The sequence below is a fragment of the Sinocyclocheilus grahami genome, unplaced genomic scaffold (genome assembly GCF_001515645.1).
Source record: "Sinocyclocheilus grahami isolate Dianchi unplaced genomic scaffold, SAMN03320097.WGS_v1.1 scaffold708.1, whole genome shotgun sequence".
Taxonomy (NCBI): domain Eukaryota; kingdom Metazoa; phylum Chordata; class Actinopteri; order Cypriniformes; family Cyprinidae; genus Sinocyclocheilus; species Sinocyclocheilus grahami.
In genome coordinates this window covers 133,411-148,531 of record NW_015505887.1, presented here as the reverse complement: position 1 = coordinate 148,531, position 15,121 = coordinate 133,411, and the positions used below count along the sequence as shown (strand labels likewise).

Here is a 15,121-nt window from a genome sequence, read left to right as displayed (position 1 = left end):
GTCTCTGTGTGTGTGTGTGTGTGTGTGTGTGTGTGTGTGTGATGTGGTTTTATTGACTCAGGCGGGTGTGTTTCTCTTCAGAGAGGCTCATCTCATCCCGGATCACACCATCCGCACGCTCGGACACATCGCTGTGGCCATGAGAACCAGTCTTAAGTGTCAATTTTTCCAAATTTTGATTAATACATCATCTGAAAGCTGAATAAATGTGCCTTCCATTGATGTATGGTTTGTTAGGATCGGACAATATTTGGCTGAGATACAACTATTTGAAAATCTGGAATCTGAGGGTGCAAAAAATCAAAATATTGAGGAAAATCATCTTTAAAGTTGTTCAAATGAAGTTCTTAGCAATGCATATTACTAATCAAACCTGAAGTTTTGATATATTTACGGTAGGAAATGTACAAAATATCTTCATGGAACATGATCGTTACTTAATATCCTAATGATTTTTGGCATAAAAGAGAAATGTATAATTGTGAGCCATACAATGTATTGTTGGCTATTGCTACAAATATCCCCCAGCGACTTAACACTGCTTTTGTGCTCCAGGGTCACAATTAATTAAACTGATCAAAGATACACAGCAGTGACGCAAACCGACCAGTGAGAATCTGAACTGTTTCCAATCTGGCTACTAAATTTTTAAGTTACTAGACATTCAGAACTATTACTAGCCACAAAACAGAAATATCAGAAGTGAACAGATTATCAAAATCACAGCTTAGATTTAAATGTATTTGTTTTTAAATCTGATTCTGGATCATTGAATGAGTGGCAAATGGAATAGAAATGATGTGAAGTGAATCGGGTTATAAATGAAAGATCTAGTCATTGGTTTGAGTTTGAAAATGACCAGACTGTATGCGGGGCAATGACGAGACGTCTCATTTTGGTGTCTGCATCCAATTAAACTTACAAAAATGATTTTAAATATCATAGAAAGCAGATTAAGTGCTTACTAAGTAAAGTGTCTACTTTAATGTTTCAAATAAACTTTGTGAAAATAAAATGTCAAAATATGGATGTAATAATGTTACATTGTCATTCAGCATAACCTATTCTGATCTGTACTTATCATAATATAGTATATGTATAGTAAAAGTGATCATGCATTATTATATTTTAAGTGATTAAAAACTACTTGCTGACAAATAGGTAAAACCTAGTGGTTTGAAGCATAGTGGTAAAGATTTAAAATGACCGTTAATTCGTTTTTTGATGGCTGCACTGAGAGTCTTATAGTCTTTTAATGTGTCTCTGTGTGTGTGTGTGTGTGTGTGTGTGTGTGTGTGTGATGTGGTTTTATTGACTCAGGCGGGTGTGTTTCTCTTCAGAGAGGCTCATCTCATCCCGGATCACACCATCCGCACGCTCGGACACATCGCTGTGGCCATGAGAACCAGTCTTAAGTGTCAATTTTTCCAAATTTTGATTAATACATCATCTGAAAGCTGAATAAATGTCTATACGCCACTTTTTTGCTCACGAAAAATAAAATTAAACGGGACGAATTCTAATGTACAGGGGAAAGAAATAAAGCTGCATTAAACTTTTATTGTTTTGATGCATGAAAATCTTTTGTATTTGACCCATATACAAGGTAGGATTGGTTGCATGTATATTTGTCCCATGTATATTTATTAAAATGAAAAGAATTGCCTTTATCTTTATCTTGGCTGTAAAACACATTTTATTAAAGTATCCTGCTTTAAATGATATTAGGAAACATCAAAACTCAAAGTACATAAATGGACATTTTTGTTTAGAGAAACTATTAGAATTTTTATCAAATTGAAAAATTGTGTATAATTGTTATTTTTTATTTCTCTGTTTTTGTTTTGTCTTTGTAAAAAAAAAAAAATATATATTTTATACAATTGATTGAATTATTATTGTATTAAGGCTCATTTAAATCTTATTTCTCTTTCATTTACCATGAATATGGCAGTAAATTACTACTAAATTAACTACGGTAAATTACTGTAGCATTAATTTTGTATAATTTATTCACCATGGTTGTTTTTTTTTTCACCTGCATTTGGTGGGTTAATTTTAATCACTGATCTTGATCTGAAAAATGGAGCAGGTATAATTAGTTTTTTAACAGACAGTGTGTGATTTGTGTTTTTTTAACTACAGCAATACATCTATCAGGAGGTCTGGAACCTGTTCCAGCAGATCAGTGTGAAAGCCAGTAATGTGGTGTATTCAGCCACCAAAGACTACAGGGACCACGGATACAGGTGTGTGTGTGTGTGTGTGTGTGCATACTTTAAACTGAATGCATAAAACTGCATCAGGTAGTGTCTGAGAAATGCTTGATAGCATCTCAGGAAGTTTCAGGCATTTTAACATTTGAAACGAGAAACTTTATATGCTATTGTAGCTTTTTATTGTTTTCTTTAAGTCCAGTCATAATATTTGTCAAGGTTTTTTTTGCACCAAAACTGTCATAATTTAGTTTTTCATTACCATTTTCCAGCCTTGCTCTGAGCTTTAGAATAAGAATAATTAAACAGGCTATTTAATTAATTGCAAAAAAATAAACGGGTGTATTTTTAGATTTCTGTATGTGTGCATTTATGCAGCCGATTCCCATTTCATTCTTTTTATGTGCTTTTTATCTTAAAGGTCCCATATTGTACACCTTTTTTTTTATTTTAGGTTTTGATGTCCTTAAGAATATATATTTGCGGTATAAGTACCAAAAACCATCTCAATATATTTTTACAGCTCCTCTCTCAGGAGCTCTGCTGAGAACAGGTCGATTTTGGCCTGTCTAATTCATATTCATGAGCCTCTCTTCTGATTGGCCTGTTGTTTTCTGAGTGACGCACGGCCAGGCCAACCACAGGTAACTAGGGTCAGCGACGTCACAGCGCTAGCTGGAGGCAGCAAAACAAAGGAGAAACTGGAGGCGGCCCATTCAAACCAGCGCAGGTTCGGCTACATAAGGAGCTTAAAATATCATCTTGTTGTGATGTTGGGTGCCAGAATCAACGTAACACAGCCTCAAATTAGAAATTTCATCACATATCTGCTGCCACTGCCAGACAAAAAACCGACGACAGCCAGCAATGTTATGGATGCGATGTTATCTGGGGGTTTGGCAAAAGGAGAGGGGGACGGTGGGCGGTGCTCGAGGTGGCGACTGAAGGTGGTGACTGTGTAGTTCTGACGTCAACTTTTTACGGAGGTCACAACGGTTCGTGAAAAATCACAGCTACTTTATGCAGGCTGTGTGCATTTTACTGTGGACTTTTGAAATTTATATGGTAGTTACATAGCCCCTAGACCTCAGTTATCATGAAAAAAGCCAGGAAATTTCAGTTTTGACAATATGGGACCTTTAATACAACATTTATGCTATTTAATAAAATATTATAAAAATATTCTTATAATAAATCATAAAATTACAATATTATAAAATTGTTCTAAATTAATAATAGTGAATGTATGTACATATTAATGAACTTTTCTTGAATTGATGTAAATTAACTTTGTGTCTCAGCATAATTTTACTACTAATGATTTTGGCTTTCACTAATATAGCTCAGAATCGATTCCAGAGAGAATCGCGATGCATTCGCGAAAATCGCAGAATCGATCCACAAATCGATTTATCGTCCTAGCCCTACCGTTCCAGAGAGAATCGCGATGCATTCGCAAAATCGAATCGATTTATCGTCGCAGCCCTAGGGAACGTTCTGAAAGTTACAATATCTCCATGATATTTTACATCTGTGCTGTTAATTTATTAAATCTGCTTCCAGTGTGTCTCTGGTGGTGTTTTAATATAAAGCGTGTGTGTTTGTGCAGGCACTGCTCTCTAGCTGTGATAAACGCCCTGGCTAATATCGTGGCTAACCTGCAGGGGGAGCAGCTGGTGGACGAGCTGCTGGTCAATCTGCTGGAGCTGTTCGTTCAGCTCGGCCTGGAGGGCAAGAGAGCCAGCGAACGCGCCAGTGATAAAGGACCGGCCCTCAAAGTCAGTCTGTGTTTGACCTGCAGTCTGGCTCTACACTTACAGTTATTAAAAAATGTGACCCTGGACCAAAAAAAATAGTCTTGAGTGTAAATTTTTCGAAATTGAGATTTATACATCACATGAATAAATAAGCTTTCCATTGATGTATGGTTTATTAGGATCGGACAATTATATTTGGCCGAGATGCAACTATTAAGTAACTTTGACAAATGTGATTACTGAGTTCTTTATCACATTGAAACAAAAATAAAAAGCAATATTTTCTTCTTGGCCTGTTTTACATCGGATACAGTATGCAAAAGTTAATGGAAAGGAAAAATGTTTTCCTGTTCAGTCCCTTTAAATAATTTATGAGCTCTCTTATGGCTTGCATGCTTTTGAATATCAAAGAGTAAATTTTTCGAAAGCATGAAAGTAACTAATCAAAGATTTTGTCTACAAAAAGTAAGACAAATCTTGCTCCTTTTTTTTGTAATGAGATACTGTTTTTTGTATAAATGCAAATGCAAGAGCTCTTTCTGCTCTTGTTGGATGCTTCATTATTCATGTGTCTGTCTAGAAATTGTAATTAGATCTTGAGCGCCTGTGGTTAGACTTTAACTTCTCTGACAAATATTTACTTAGCTTGCAAAATGTTCTACCATGTTGTTGGTATACTCGAGCGTTGTTTTTATTCACCCTTTAAACAGATTAATTCAGTAATCCAGTCCTCTGAGTTATTTTATTTAACAACACGTTCTGCTTCAAAAATACACAGATGTTTATCAGTTGATTAACTCGGTGTTTAAATTTCACTAGCATTTCTTTACAAAACTCACTTTACTTGATAAAACAAAATAACCATCATTCTCATCCGCTTATTTGGCTAACGCTTTAGTTTTTATTGTTATACAGTGATGCATCAGCCATTGCACAGCTGTATTGTGTATGTGCATCTGTTTAATTCTGTGAAGGGTCTACCACACGTCCCATGAACACAACGCAGCCCGTGCGATGCTCGTAGATGAGGAAGAGGAAGGGGCGGTCCACGATAAAACGCGTCTGTGTTGATAAAGGCATGAATCCGATACTTGTCATTGCTGCGGCCTCTGTACCTTCTTCATTCACTGTAATGGTACCCTGATGCTTAAACTGAGAGAGAAGAGAAGGTGGTTTGCAGGAAAGAAGTTTATGATGGTGCAATGAAAGGTCAAAGAGTATGTTTTTGAAGGAGATTAGGCGTAGGCGACCTAAAGTGCTCTCGACACAACAGAAGGTGTTGAACAAGTTACAAGTTGAATTTGTCAGTTCTTCTCTTACCCAGTTGATGATGACCTTCTCGGAAGTCATTGGGGAAAAGTCACCCTTTTCAGTAAACGGGTCCGTCAAGCCCATTTCCTTCAGGTGCTCAATCAAGTCATAGTTTTGCTCCAGCTTAAACCGAGGGAAAACCACCTCGCGAGTCCTACCAGAGAAAGATTTTAAGACCATGCAAAGCCAAAAAGACAGCTGGAGAATGATTTAGCCGAGTAGGAAGTATTTCTGGATCAATATTCTTATCAAGCTCTAACACTAACCTCTAACCCTAACTGTAAACCAAAGACCAAATATATTCCAAACCATAAAGTACCACTAAAAGTGGAAATTCAGGGAAATTATAGGGTAATACTGGTTAACCCTGAACTTAACTCTAGTTTCTAAGAGGTTGATAGCAGTGTTGTTCCATAAGCAACAAGGATATCGATCCAGGAACTTGTCTAACTTCATGTTAAATCCTCTTAAGCACTTCAAGTCATTGAGTCAGGGACATTAAAGTGCCTTGTACCAGTACAAACAAGTCAGTTTGTAAATTGGTCTCACACCTACGGCTAGTGCTTTACCTGTTGGTCATGTTGTTAAGCCACTTATTGATCAGAGTTGGGGAGATCTCCTGCTCCAGGGATCTCATTCCAGAGAGTTTCTGAGGAACAGCGATGATCATGCTGATGTTTCCAGTGTAGGGTAGCTGCAGTATGTCGCAGTTGAGCTCGTGATCGGCCGCTGCCAGGTAGCTTCCTTTGTTCTGCATCATGGGAACACGCACTTGCTTTTTCTCATTGACACGGAATTGCCGGTAGTGTGTCAGTTCCTTCGGGAACTTCTGCTCCCACGTACCTGCGTTTGTTGTACCAGTGAAAACATAAGGTTGTGTTATTTCAAAGTTGTATGTGATATTATTCCTTATGAATTCTAATCTGTTTAAAGAAAGGGTGTGCAGTCCTGTTTCTGGATTGCCACCTTCCAGCGGAGTTTAGCTCTAGCCCTAATTAAACACACCTGAACCAGCATATTAATTCAGGATCACTAGAAACTTTCAGGCATATGTGTTGGAGCTACACTCTGCAAGAAAGTGATTCTCCAGGAGCAGGATTGGACACCTCTGATTGAGACAACAGTTCCGGTTTACCAAATATCTACAGCTGTGGTAGTCAGTGCTGCTCCAGGAGGGCCATCTTCCTGCTTAGTTTAGTTCTTGCCCTCATTAAGCCCAAGACACACTGCACGATTTTCGACTGTCCCAGATGAAAGATTGGCACTGTGAAACAATCGTGGCGATTTTTGTGATCGTGGCTCCTAAATGGTCATCCTATGTCGTACAGTGAGAGAGGTCACATAAAATGTGACATGAAATCAACGCGGCATGGCGCTAAAACTTAAAACTGCTTACCTCAAGCTCTTATCCCTTCCTCTTTCGCCGCTTCCACTTTTTTCAGTACATATAAAAACTACAACTGCCAAAGTGTGATTCATCATGCTCTTTTTGTTTACCACTAGCGCATGCTGATGACATTTTATTCTTCTATAGTAATGTACGTCGTAGCGCACGAGTCAATAGATGTCGTCATCATACAGTCTGCATGCATGTCGTACCCAAGTTTATCAGATCCATGTCGCACAGTGTGATTTGCAATGATCTTATAGGATTGCTAAAATCATGCAGCATGTAGATGACTTAAAAAACACCTGAACCAACTAATCAAGGTCTTCGGGATAGCAAGAAACTTCCAGGCACATGTGTTAGAACTAAACTCTACAGGACACTGACTTTTCAGGAGCAAGATTGAACACCCCTGGTTGAGACTGAAGTTCCTATTCACTAAAAATCTACAGCTGGAGTAGTCAGCCCTGTTCCCGGAGGACTATCTTCCTGCAGAGTTTGGATCTCGCCCTCAATAATGAAACCTGAACTAGCTAATCAAGGTCTTGAAGATCACAAGAAACGTCCAGGCACATGTATTAGAGCTAAACTCTGCAGGAAATGGACCCTTCAGGAGCAGGATTGGACACCCCTAGTTGAGACAGAAGTTCCTATTCACCAAATATCTGCAGCTGGGGTAGTCAGTCCTGCTTCCGGAGGGCATCTTCCTGCAGAGTTTAGTTCTCACCCTCATTAAACACACCTGGGCGGGTTGCGTAAACGCCTTAGACTAGTCTTAAAAAGTTAGTCATCTAAGTCTGGTCATAACTTTTTAAAGTCCGTTACAAAAAGGTAGATTGGTCTAATGTGAATCCAAAAAATAAGACTGATTACACCTTGGCTAACTGCTAGTTGGTCAAACTAGTTTGTAAGACACAGTCTTAACATAATGCCTATGTTTATGCAACTGGCCCCTGAACTAGCTAATCAAGGTCTTCAGCATCAAAAGAAACGTCCAGGCAGGTGTGGTAGTGCTAAACTCTGCAGGACATTGGCCCTTCAGGAGTGGGAGTGGACACCCCTGCTTGAGACAGAAGTTCCTATTCACCAGCTAATCAATGTACTCAAGAGTACTAGAAAATTAAGTAACTGAAATCTGAAGTAAGGTAGCCCTCCAAGAGCAGGGTTGGCTTCACTGATCTACAGGTTTCCCTGTTGAAAAAGACCAGCTTAGTTGTAGTGATGGGAAATTTGTCTCTTTTCAAAGATTCGTCTCTTTTGGCTCGGCTCCCTTAGAAGAGCTTACTCTTACGGTTCCCAAATGACTCTTCATTTAGTATCCCTCTGAGCCTTATATTTTAGCCCAATTTAACAATTGTGAATGGTTTCTGTGTTGATAAGCTATTTTTTATTCAGTGTTTTCATAAAAGCCTTATTTTTATGCTTTTTGTTTCGTTACAAAACAAAAAATTACACAGATACTGTTATTTAACATTTTAATAAAACTTGAATAATAACACTTTAGTCTTTAGTGCAGGTTGGCATTCAGAAATATCAGATGCTTCAGCTTGGATGTGCTGATGCGATTTCTCCTCTCTGTGATTATTTGTCCTGGTTTTGAAAAGACTCTCTCTGAGGGGACCGATGTTGCAACAATGCAGTGTCTTCCTACCATTACCTTAACCAACGCACTTGCGTTTAAATCCGGCTCCCCGCCTCTCTCTGTCGCTCTGTGTACCTGGCCTGTACCACTACACTCGCTATCTTCAGAGCTTGTGTCCCCATTCCTTCTTTCACATAATGGTATGATCCTAGTCTATCCTCCCATGTGATTAGCCGCATGTTTTTTGTGTTTTTTTTTGCATAAAAATAAGGCTTTTGAGAACAATAAATAAAACAATTGCTTATCAACACACAAACTATTCACAATTGCTAAATTGGCCTGAAATAGAAGGCTCCGGTTGAAGATTCGGCTTTCCCGACGGGAGTCGGCTCTTCTCGTTCGCTACAAAGAATCGGCTTTTAGAGCCGGCTCGATCGTGAATGAGACATCACTACAGCTTAGGCTGTAATTGTGCTGGTTTATGTTGGTTTGGTGCAGGTCAAATTGGTGAACCAGCACAGCCATGAAGTTCGGATGACCTAGTCAAGATGCTGGTCTATTTAGTCAGGCTAACATCAAACTGAATGCTCAATATTAAACTCAGGTAGTACACAAAGCATTTCACATAGTACATGATTTTTTCCTCTAGGATTGAGGGCAGACTATTCAAATGAAGGATTAAACCATTAGTCATGAAGAGTTTCAGTCTTTGAATGGGCTAGAATCGATTCACCTTTGAAGTAAAGGTAGTTCAGGAGCATCACTGCCATATTGGGGTCTACGCTCTTCAGTGGTTCCTTTATCAGACCTTTGGTGATCTTCTGAATGCGCTGGTTGGCCTTCACAAGGAAGGCCGGGTCGGCAAAATCCACAGACTGCGGCTCGGCGAAGTAGTACGTCTTTGCATCGCTACGGAAAGCCTCCTGTATGCCGATGTTTCTTTTCACGTACAGGTCATTAACGGAGCGTAAGTTGTAGCCAAAGTTCCGTCGGAAGAGCCTGTGCGTGAGTTTGCGGAACAGTTTGTGCACGGTTGAGTTATCGTAATGAGTGCTGGCATTGACAAATTCAGCAAATCCGAGAGTATGGTAGAGTTGTTCGTGAGCGGTTGGGCCGACTCCCAGAGCCATCATGCCCATTGCAATGGAGATCCCGACAGGAGCGAGCAGAATGTTGTCCGTCTGGTTAAGTCGATTGCGCAGTTTCCGATAAAGCCGGCACCCGAAGCGGGTGTTGACCACATTGATGCGCTGCAGACGAGATCGCCCATGGAAGAGCCGCAACAGGCGTGCTCGGCGTATCTTGGGGTCACTGGGCTCCCCAAAGAGGTCCAGGTCAGGAGCAGGAGTGGAAATCTCATCTACATGGTCGCCTTCACTGTAGTCATCCTCACCCTCCGCCAAGATCTTATCGAAGTCGATGTAGTCTTCATCTTCCAGCCCTTCCAGAGGGAGGTCATTTGTGACTGTATTCTCCCGATGGAAGTCCAGAGGAATGGACTCCATGTCTGTGTTCTCTCCATTTGGAGAAAGTCCACGGGCATCCACCAACTTTTCCTTCTCACTTCCGTCAAAGTGTGAGCTGAGGTCTTTGACCCCAGCCAGAGCGGGGCTGCTCAGGAGAGAGGCTACAACTATAACTGGAACGAACCACATCCTATGGAAAAATGCACACATGAGAATACTGAACGATTGACAAATGTCTCTCTGAAATATAGCACACAATGCTCATATGCCATGTAAACATTTACATTTATTAATTTAGCAGATGCTTTGATCCAAAGTAGTGTTAATTCAATAATACGACATTAATATACTGTTATGGTGTTTTTTTTAATTTAATTTATTTTATTATTTTTAATATTGTTAGTATTCATTTTAATTTCAGTTTGTTTTATACATGTGTTTTTTTTATAGTTTGTTTTTTATTTTCTATTGTTTTCATGCTTCAACTATTATTTTTAGTTAGCTGGCAAGGAAACCTATTTAATATTATTTCCATTTTATACATTTTTTTCTCAATATTACTAATTTGTGTTAACAATAACAACACTGATCCAAAGTGACTTGAAGTAAATGAAGTAAATCCTAAGCTGTGACCACTATAGACAGTTATGGGGACACCCAGTATCCAGAACAATCAATTAATTGTTTCAGTGGTTTTCAATGATTGTTAAAGTTTTGCCTTTGGTTACTTCCTTAGCTTGATCTCAGAAATATCACACCAGTGTCGACAGTCTTATGAAATCTTTAATGCTAGTTTGTGCTGCTTACCTGCTCTGTCCCTCTGGAATCTCTGTGTTTTTGTGTGTGTGGACGGTCTGTTTGTGGATTCGTTCTCCGGCTGGACTTTGAAGTGGCTCTTCACTGATCAAACAGCAGCGAGTTCAAACAGTCCTCACAGACCTTCATCTGACTCAATTAACCCTCGATATGCACTCTATAAATTAATACTAGGTGCAAATTAATACAAATACACTGTAAATGGCCTCTTAGGACTTATATTACCGTAGTTACACTGCATAGCTTTTATATGGTTAATTATTCATATTTCCCATGAGCTGATTCGCTACATGGTGTTTTTTTAAATTTAATTTATTTTATTATTTTTAATATTGTTAGTATTCATTTTAATTTCAGTTTGTTTTATACATGTGTTTTTTTTATAGTTTGTTTTTTATTTTCTATTGTTTTCATGCTTCAACTATTAGTTTTAGTTAGCTGGCAAGGAAACCTATTTAATATTATTTCCATTTTATACATTTTTTTCTCAATATTACTAATTTGTGTTAACAATAACAACACTGATCCAAAGTGACTTGAAGTAAATGAAGTAAATCCTAAACTGTGACCACTATAGACAGTTATGGGGACACCCAGTATCCAGAACAATCAATTAATTGTTTCAGTGGTTTTCAATGATTGTTAAAGTTTTGCCTTTGGTTACTTCCTTAGCTTGATCTCAGAAATATCACACCAGTGTCGACAGTCTTATGAAACCTTATATGCTAGTTTGAGCTGCTTACCTGTTCTGTCCCTCTGGAATCTCTGTGTTTTTGTGTGTGTGGACGGTCTGTTTGTGGATTCGTTCTCCGGCTGGACTTTGAAGTGGCTCTTCACTGATCAAACAGCAGCGAGTTCAAACAGTCCTCACAGACCTTCATCTGACTCAATTAACCCTCGATATGCACTCTATAAATTAATACTAGGTGCAAATTAATACAAATACACTGTAAATGGCCTCTTAGGACTTATATTACCGTAGTTACACTGCATAGCTTTTATCCTAATATACCTGACAACTGTATAAAATCTATTGAGGAAACTGGCACACCATTTCATTGTATGCAGAGAGTTGCAGTTGCTCTGGAAAAAGTTCTTGATATGATCTGTGATCTGACTGAAGAGGGTGTTTCCTTGGAGGCTAAATTGGATGTTTAACTTTAGCAACTAAAGATTTTAGTTCTAAAAGTGCATGGAAAAGCACTCTAGGATTGAAGAAATGTCATGTAATCTTGCTTTGGAAAAACTGACATATATTTATACTCTGAGGGAAAAGTAGATGCATTTAGTGATATGGAATGTTGTGGATTTTTTATTTTTTTTTGGCAATGCAAGCAGATAATGTGGAATGTTAAACAATGACTATAAACAAATCCCTGATGTGATAAGAATATTGTGTTACAATAAATAGTATAGTAACAGTTATTTTATTTTTATATGCAATTATTTTATTCATTTTCTTTATTATTTACATTTTAGTTTTATCATTATTTTATTATTTATTCGTGTAATTCTTTTTTGTTTAATAAATGGAATTGGGGGGGGGAAAAAAAACGTGAAATGCACAAACAGTTGCAGCTTTTTTTTGTAGGATATAATTCTTTTAAACAACTACCAACATTTTCATAATGTTCCTAAATTTAAAGTTAAATTAATTGTGTCTTGTGTTCGATTGTATACAGTTGACCCGCCGGTTGCCTCCCATTAAAGAGGCCAAACCTCGCCTTCAGAAGCTCTTTAGAGATTTCTGGCTCTATTCTGTGGTCATGGGATTTGCTGTGGAAGGTTCTGGTAAGGAATAAAAAAAATCAACATCACTGACCGCATTTAAGCATGAATTCTGTCTCGTGTACGGTTTGCTGTAGTAGGATCTCATAACCTGAGGAGAGAGTATTTCTACAGTATTGTGTCTGTTTGTTTTAAGGTCTGTGGCCTGAGGAATGGTACGAAGGAGTGTGTGAAATCGCCACAAAATCTCCACTGCTCACGTTCCCCAGTGGAGAACCGCTGCGTTCAGAGCTCCAGTACAACTCAGCTCTGAAGAACGACACGGTTACTCCGGTATCCCAGCGATCTCTCACTGTCTCAGTGCTGTTTTTCAGCCTCCAGGTGTTACAATTTTTTAATTCTGACATTTACTCAACTCTGAATTTATTCCAAACCTATATGAGTGTCTTTCTTTGCTGAGCACAAACGAAGATATTTTGTAGAATGTGGGTAACCAAAATGTTGGCGGTAGCCATTGACTTCCATAGTATGTGTTTTTCCAGACTATATTAGTCAATGGCTACCGTCAACTGTTTGGTTACCAGCATTCTTCAAAATATCTTACGTGCAGAAAAAAGAAACTCTGGAACAACTTGAGGGTGAGAAAATGATGACGGAATTAAAAAAAAAAATTTGTGTGAACGATCCCATTAAAGGTGGGGTAAGTGATTTCTGGTAGCCAATGTTGACATTTGAAATCACCAAAACAAACAATCCCCTATTTTGATAGCTCCGCCCACACATACGTACGCAACCCAGGCAACGATCAGTTCTGTGAAACAAAGCAAAACCAATGTTACACCGTGTCTACACCGGACGCGAGTGGCGCGCGCGACAAAATACTATAGAACTCATTATAATCAGTGATGCTGTCTACACCATAGATATACAGTATATATACATATCTATGGTCTACACTGGATGCGGCACGACACGACAAATCCCCGACAGAAACTGCTGCTGCGTTCTATTCGTGACGTATTGACATAAATTTCAAATGATTTTCAACGCTGGCTTTGTCACGTCCAGTGTACTAGACAGACTTTAGCTGCTGCGGCGCAGACACGGTGTTACTCACCTATCGAGAAGAAACAAAGCGTCCTTGGCGTCCGATCGCAGGCCTTCCGGCTCCTTGAGTTCTCTCCAGCGCTGGAAAGCTGATTCGATATTTACACGGGTCGTACTTCTTGCCTTAAGCCTTCGTTTGTTCCGCAGACGTTTTCCTCTTTTGTTTTTTATCTGCCATCTCTATCTTTCTGTCGCTCGGCTCGGCTAATGTCCGTCCTGTGCACTGAACTCTCTCTCCTCCACATCATGAGTAGACACGCCCCTTACTGCTGATTGGCTACAAGTTTGTTTTGCTATTCGGCCCGAATCAGTTTTCTAAAGCGTTTTTGAAAAATCACTTACCCCACCTTTAAGTCAAAAATCTATAAAACTATTTTCTCTAACGCTAAGTGTTAAAGTTGAGTGTGTAGGTGCAGTGTTTGTGCTCCTCAAATCAGATGTGCTGCTACTTCAGGTTTTGCAAACAAACCTGGCATTATATATTATGAATATTGTTGGGTCTTTGACAGATTGCTTTTGTCGCTTTGGATAAATGCATAAATGTTAATGTAAGTTATTAGATGCATGATTTTCACTTGCTAGATGATAAGACAAATTTATTTTTTTTAGCTTATTGACTTATTTGATTTAGCTCCCAACAGTTTTAAAAGAAAAACTGATCAAAAATGCAAAGCAACCAAATGTATTTCTGAGAAATTAACTGGGTGCCATTGACTGAACATGCCACGTGTTTCGATCATGTGACAACAATGTTGCGAACCACTTTATCCTTGCATACGGTTTTACATGCAATTTTACAAAAATCGCATGCAGTATACAGTATATAATAGTTTCTGTACATGGCTTGTATTTTGTTTGTTAAAAAATCTCTTGGTTACACTTTATTTCGATAGTCGAATGTCTAAAGTGGACTAATTATAAGAAACCTTGCATGTCAGCTAACTCTCAATAGAGTATTTGTAGACTGTTATGCAATAGTTGGGGTTAGTAGAATAAGTTGACATGTAGTTGCAAAGTTATTTATAGTTACTACAATGTCTGTTGAGGAACCATCAAAATAAAGTGTGAGCAGACAGTCTACTAATACTCTAATGACTGCTAGCTGACATGTAGTAGCAATGTTGCTTATAGTTAGTGGAATATCAAAATGAAGTGTTACCGATCTCCTTTTGAAGGCGGAGTTAAGTGAACTGTGCAGCACCATCATTAATTTGTTGGATCCGTCACCTGAAGCCGCAGCCCTCATCAATAAACTCGACTTTGCCATGTGCACTTACCTGCTGTCTGTGTACCGGCTGGAGTATATGAGGTTAGAGACGCTTTCCTTCCTCCAGCTCGTCTCATTGTGGTGATTTCATGCATCATTTCCCTATCTGTGCGTCTCTCTCTGTGTATTAATCTTTCTCTTCCTCAGGATGCTGCACTTCAGGATGCTGCACTCGAATGATGCCGACCGCTTCCAGGTGATGTTCAGATACTTTGAGGACAAAGCCATCCAGAAAGACAAATCAGGTCAGAAACATGACAGAATTTAATGTTGTTGATTTTAGTAGATTCAAAAATGTTTAATTGCAACTAGATTTATGCTTCTTGCCGTAATCAAAGTAGCCTATGTTTTTCATTAAGCGTACATGAAGAATCTTATGTATTCATTTATATCTACACTACCAGTCAGAAGTTTTTGAACCGTAAAAAAACTGATTTCTCTTCTGTTCACCAAACCTGCATTTATTTGATCCGAAATACAGCAA

At 38.7% G+C, this 15,121-nt stretch overlaps 1 protein-coding gene, 1 long non-coding RNA gene and 1 pseudogene across 2 annotated transcripts in view; 2 read left to right on the top strand and 1 right to left on the bottom strand.

The window, feature by feature from the left end:
- Positions 1-144, top strand: part of LOC107560054 (uncharacterized) — a 2,987-nt gene extending 2,843 nt beyond the window's left edge. Inside the window, exon 3 of the long non-coding RNA XR_001605689.1 lies at positions 82-144. This is a non-coding gene — a long non-coding RNA (uncharacterized lncRNA). The remainder of the gene's footprint in view (positions 1-81) is intronic.
- Positions 1-15,121, top strand: part of LOC107560028 (phosphatidylinositol 4-kinase alpha-like) — a 52,824-nt pseudogene that overhangs the window by 7,207 nt on the left and 30,496 nt on the right.
- LOC107560052 (heparin cofactor 2-like) lies at positions 4,635-10,614 on the bottom strand. The gene is made up of 5 exons (XM_016244105.1): positions 10,527-10,614; positions 8,987-9,909; positions 5,854-6,127; positions 5,294-5,438; positions 4,635-5,125 (listed from the first exon to the last, which is right to left on the bottom strand). The coding sequence occupies exons 2-5, from the start codon at positions 9,906-9,908 to the stop codon at positions 4,934-4,936; spliced, it is 1,533 nt and encodes a 510-aa protein (XP_016099591.1). The 5' UTR covers position 9,909; positions 10,527-10,614; the 3' UTR covers positions 4,635-4,933.

Bases quoted from the DNA above. Each gene is read 5' to 3' on its own strand.
- LOC107560052 (XM_016244105.1), bottom strand. From the start codon at position 9,908: ATGTGGTTCGTTCCAGTTATAGTTGTAGCCTCTCTCCTGAGCAGCCCC. The intron at 6,128-8,986 runs GTGAATCGATTC...CAACAAACGCAG, and splicing joins GAACTACCTTTACTTCAAAG to GTACGTGGGAGCAGAAGTTC. The intron at 5,126-5,293 runs GTAAGAGAAGAA...CTTCTCTCTCAG, and splicing joins AGAAGGTCATCATCAACTGG to TTTAAGCATCAGGGTACCAT.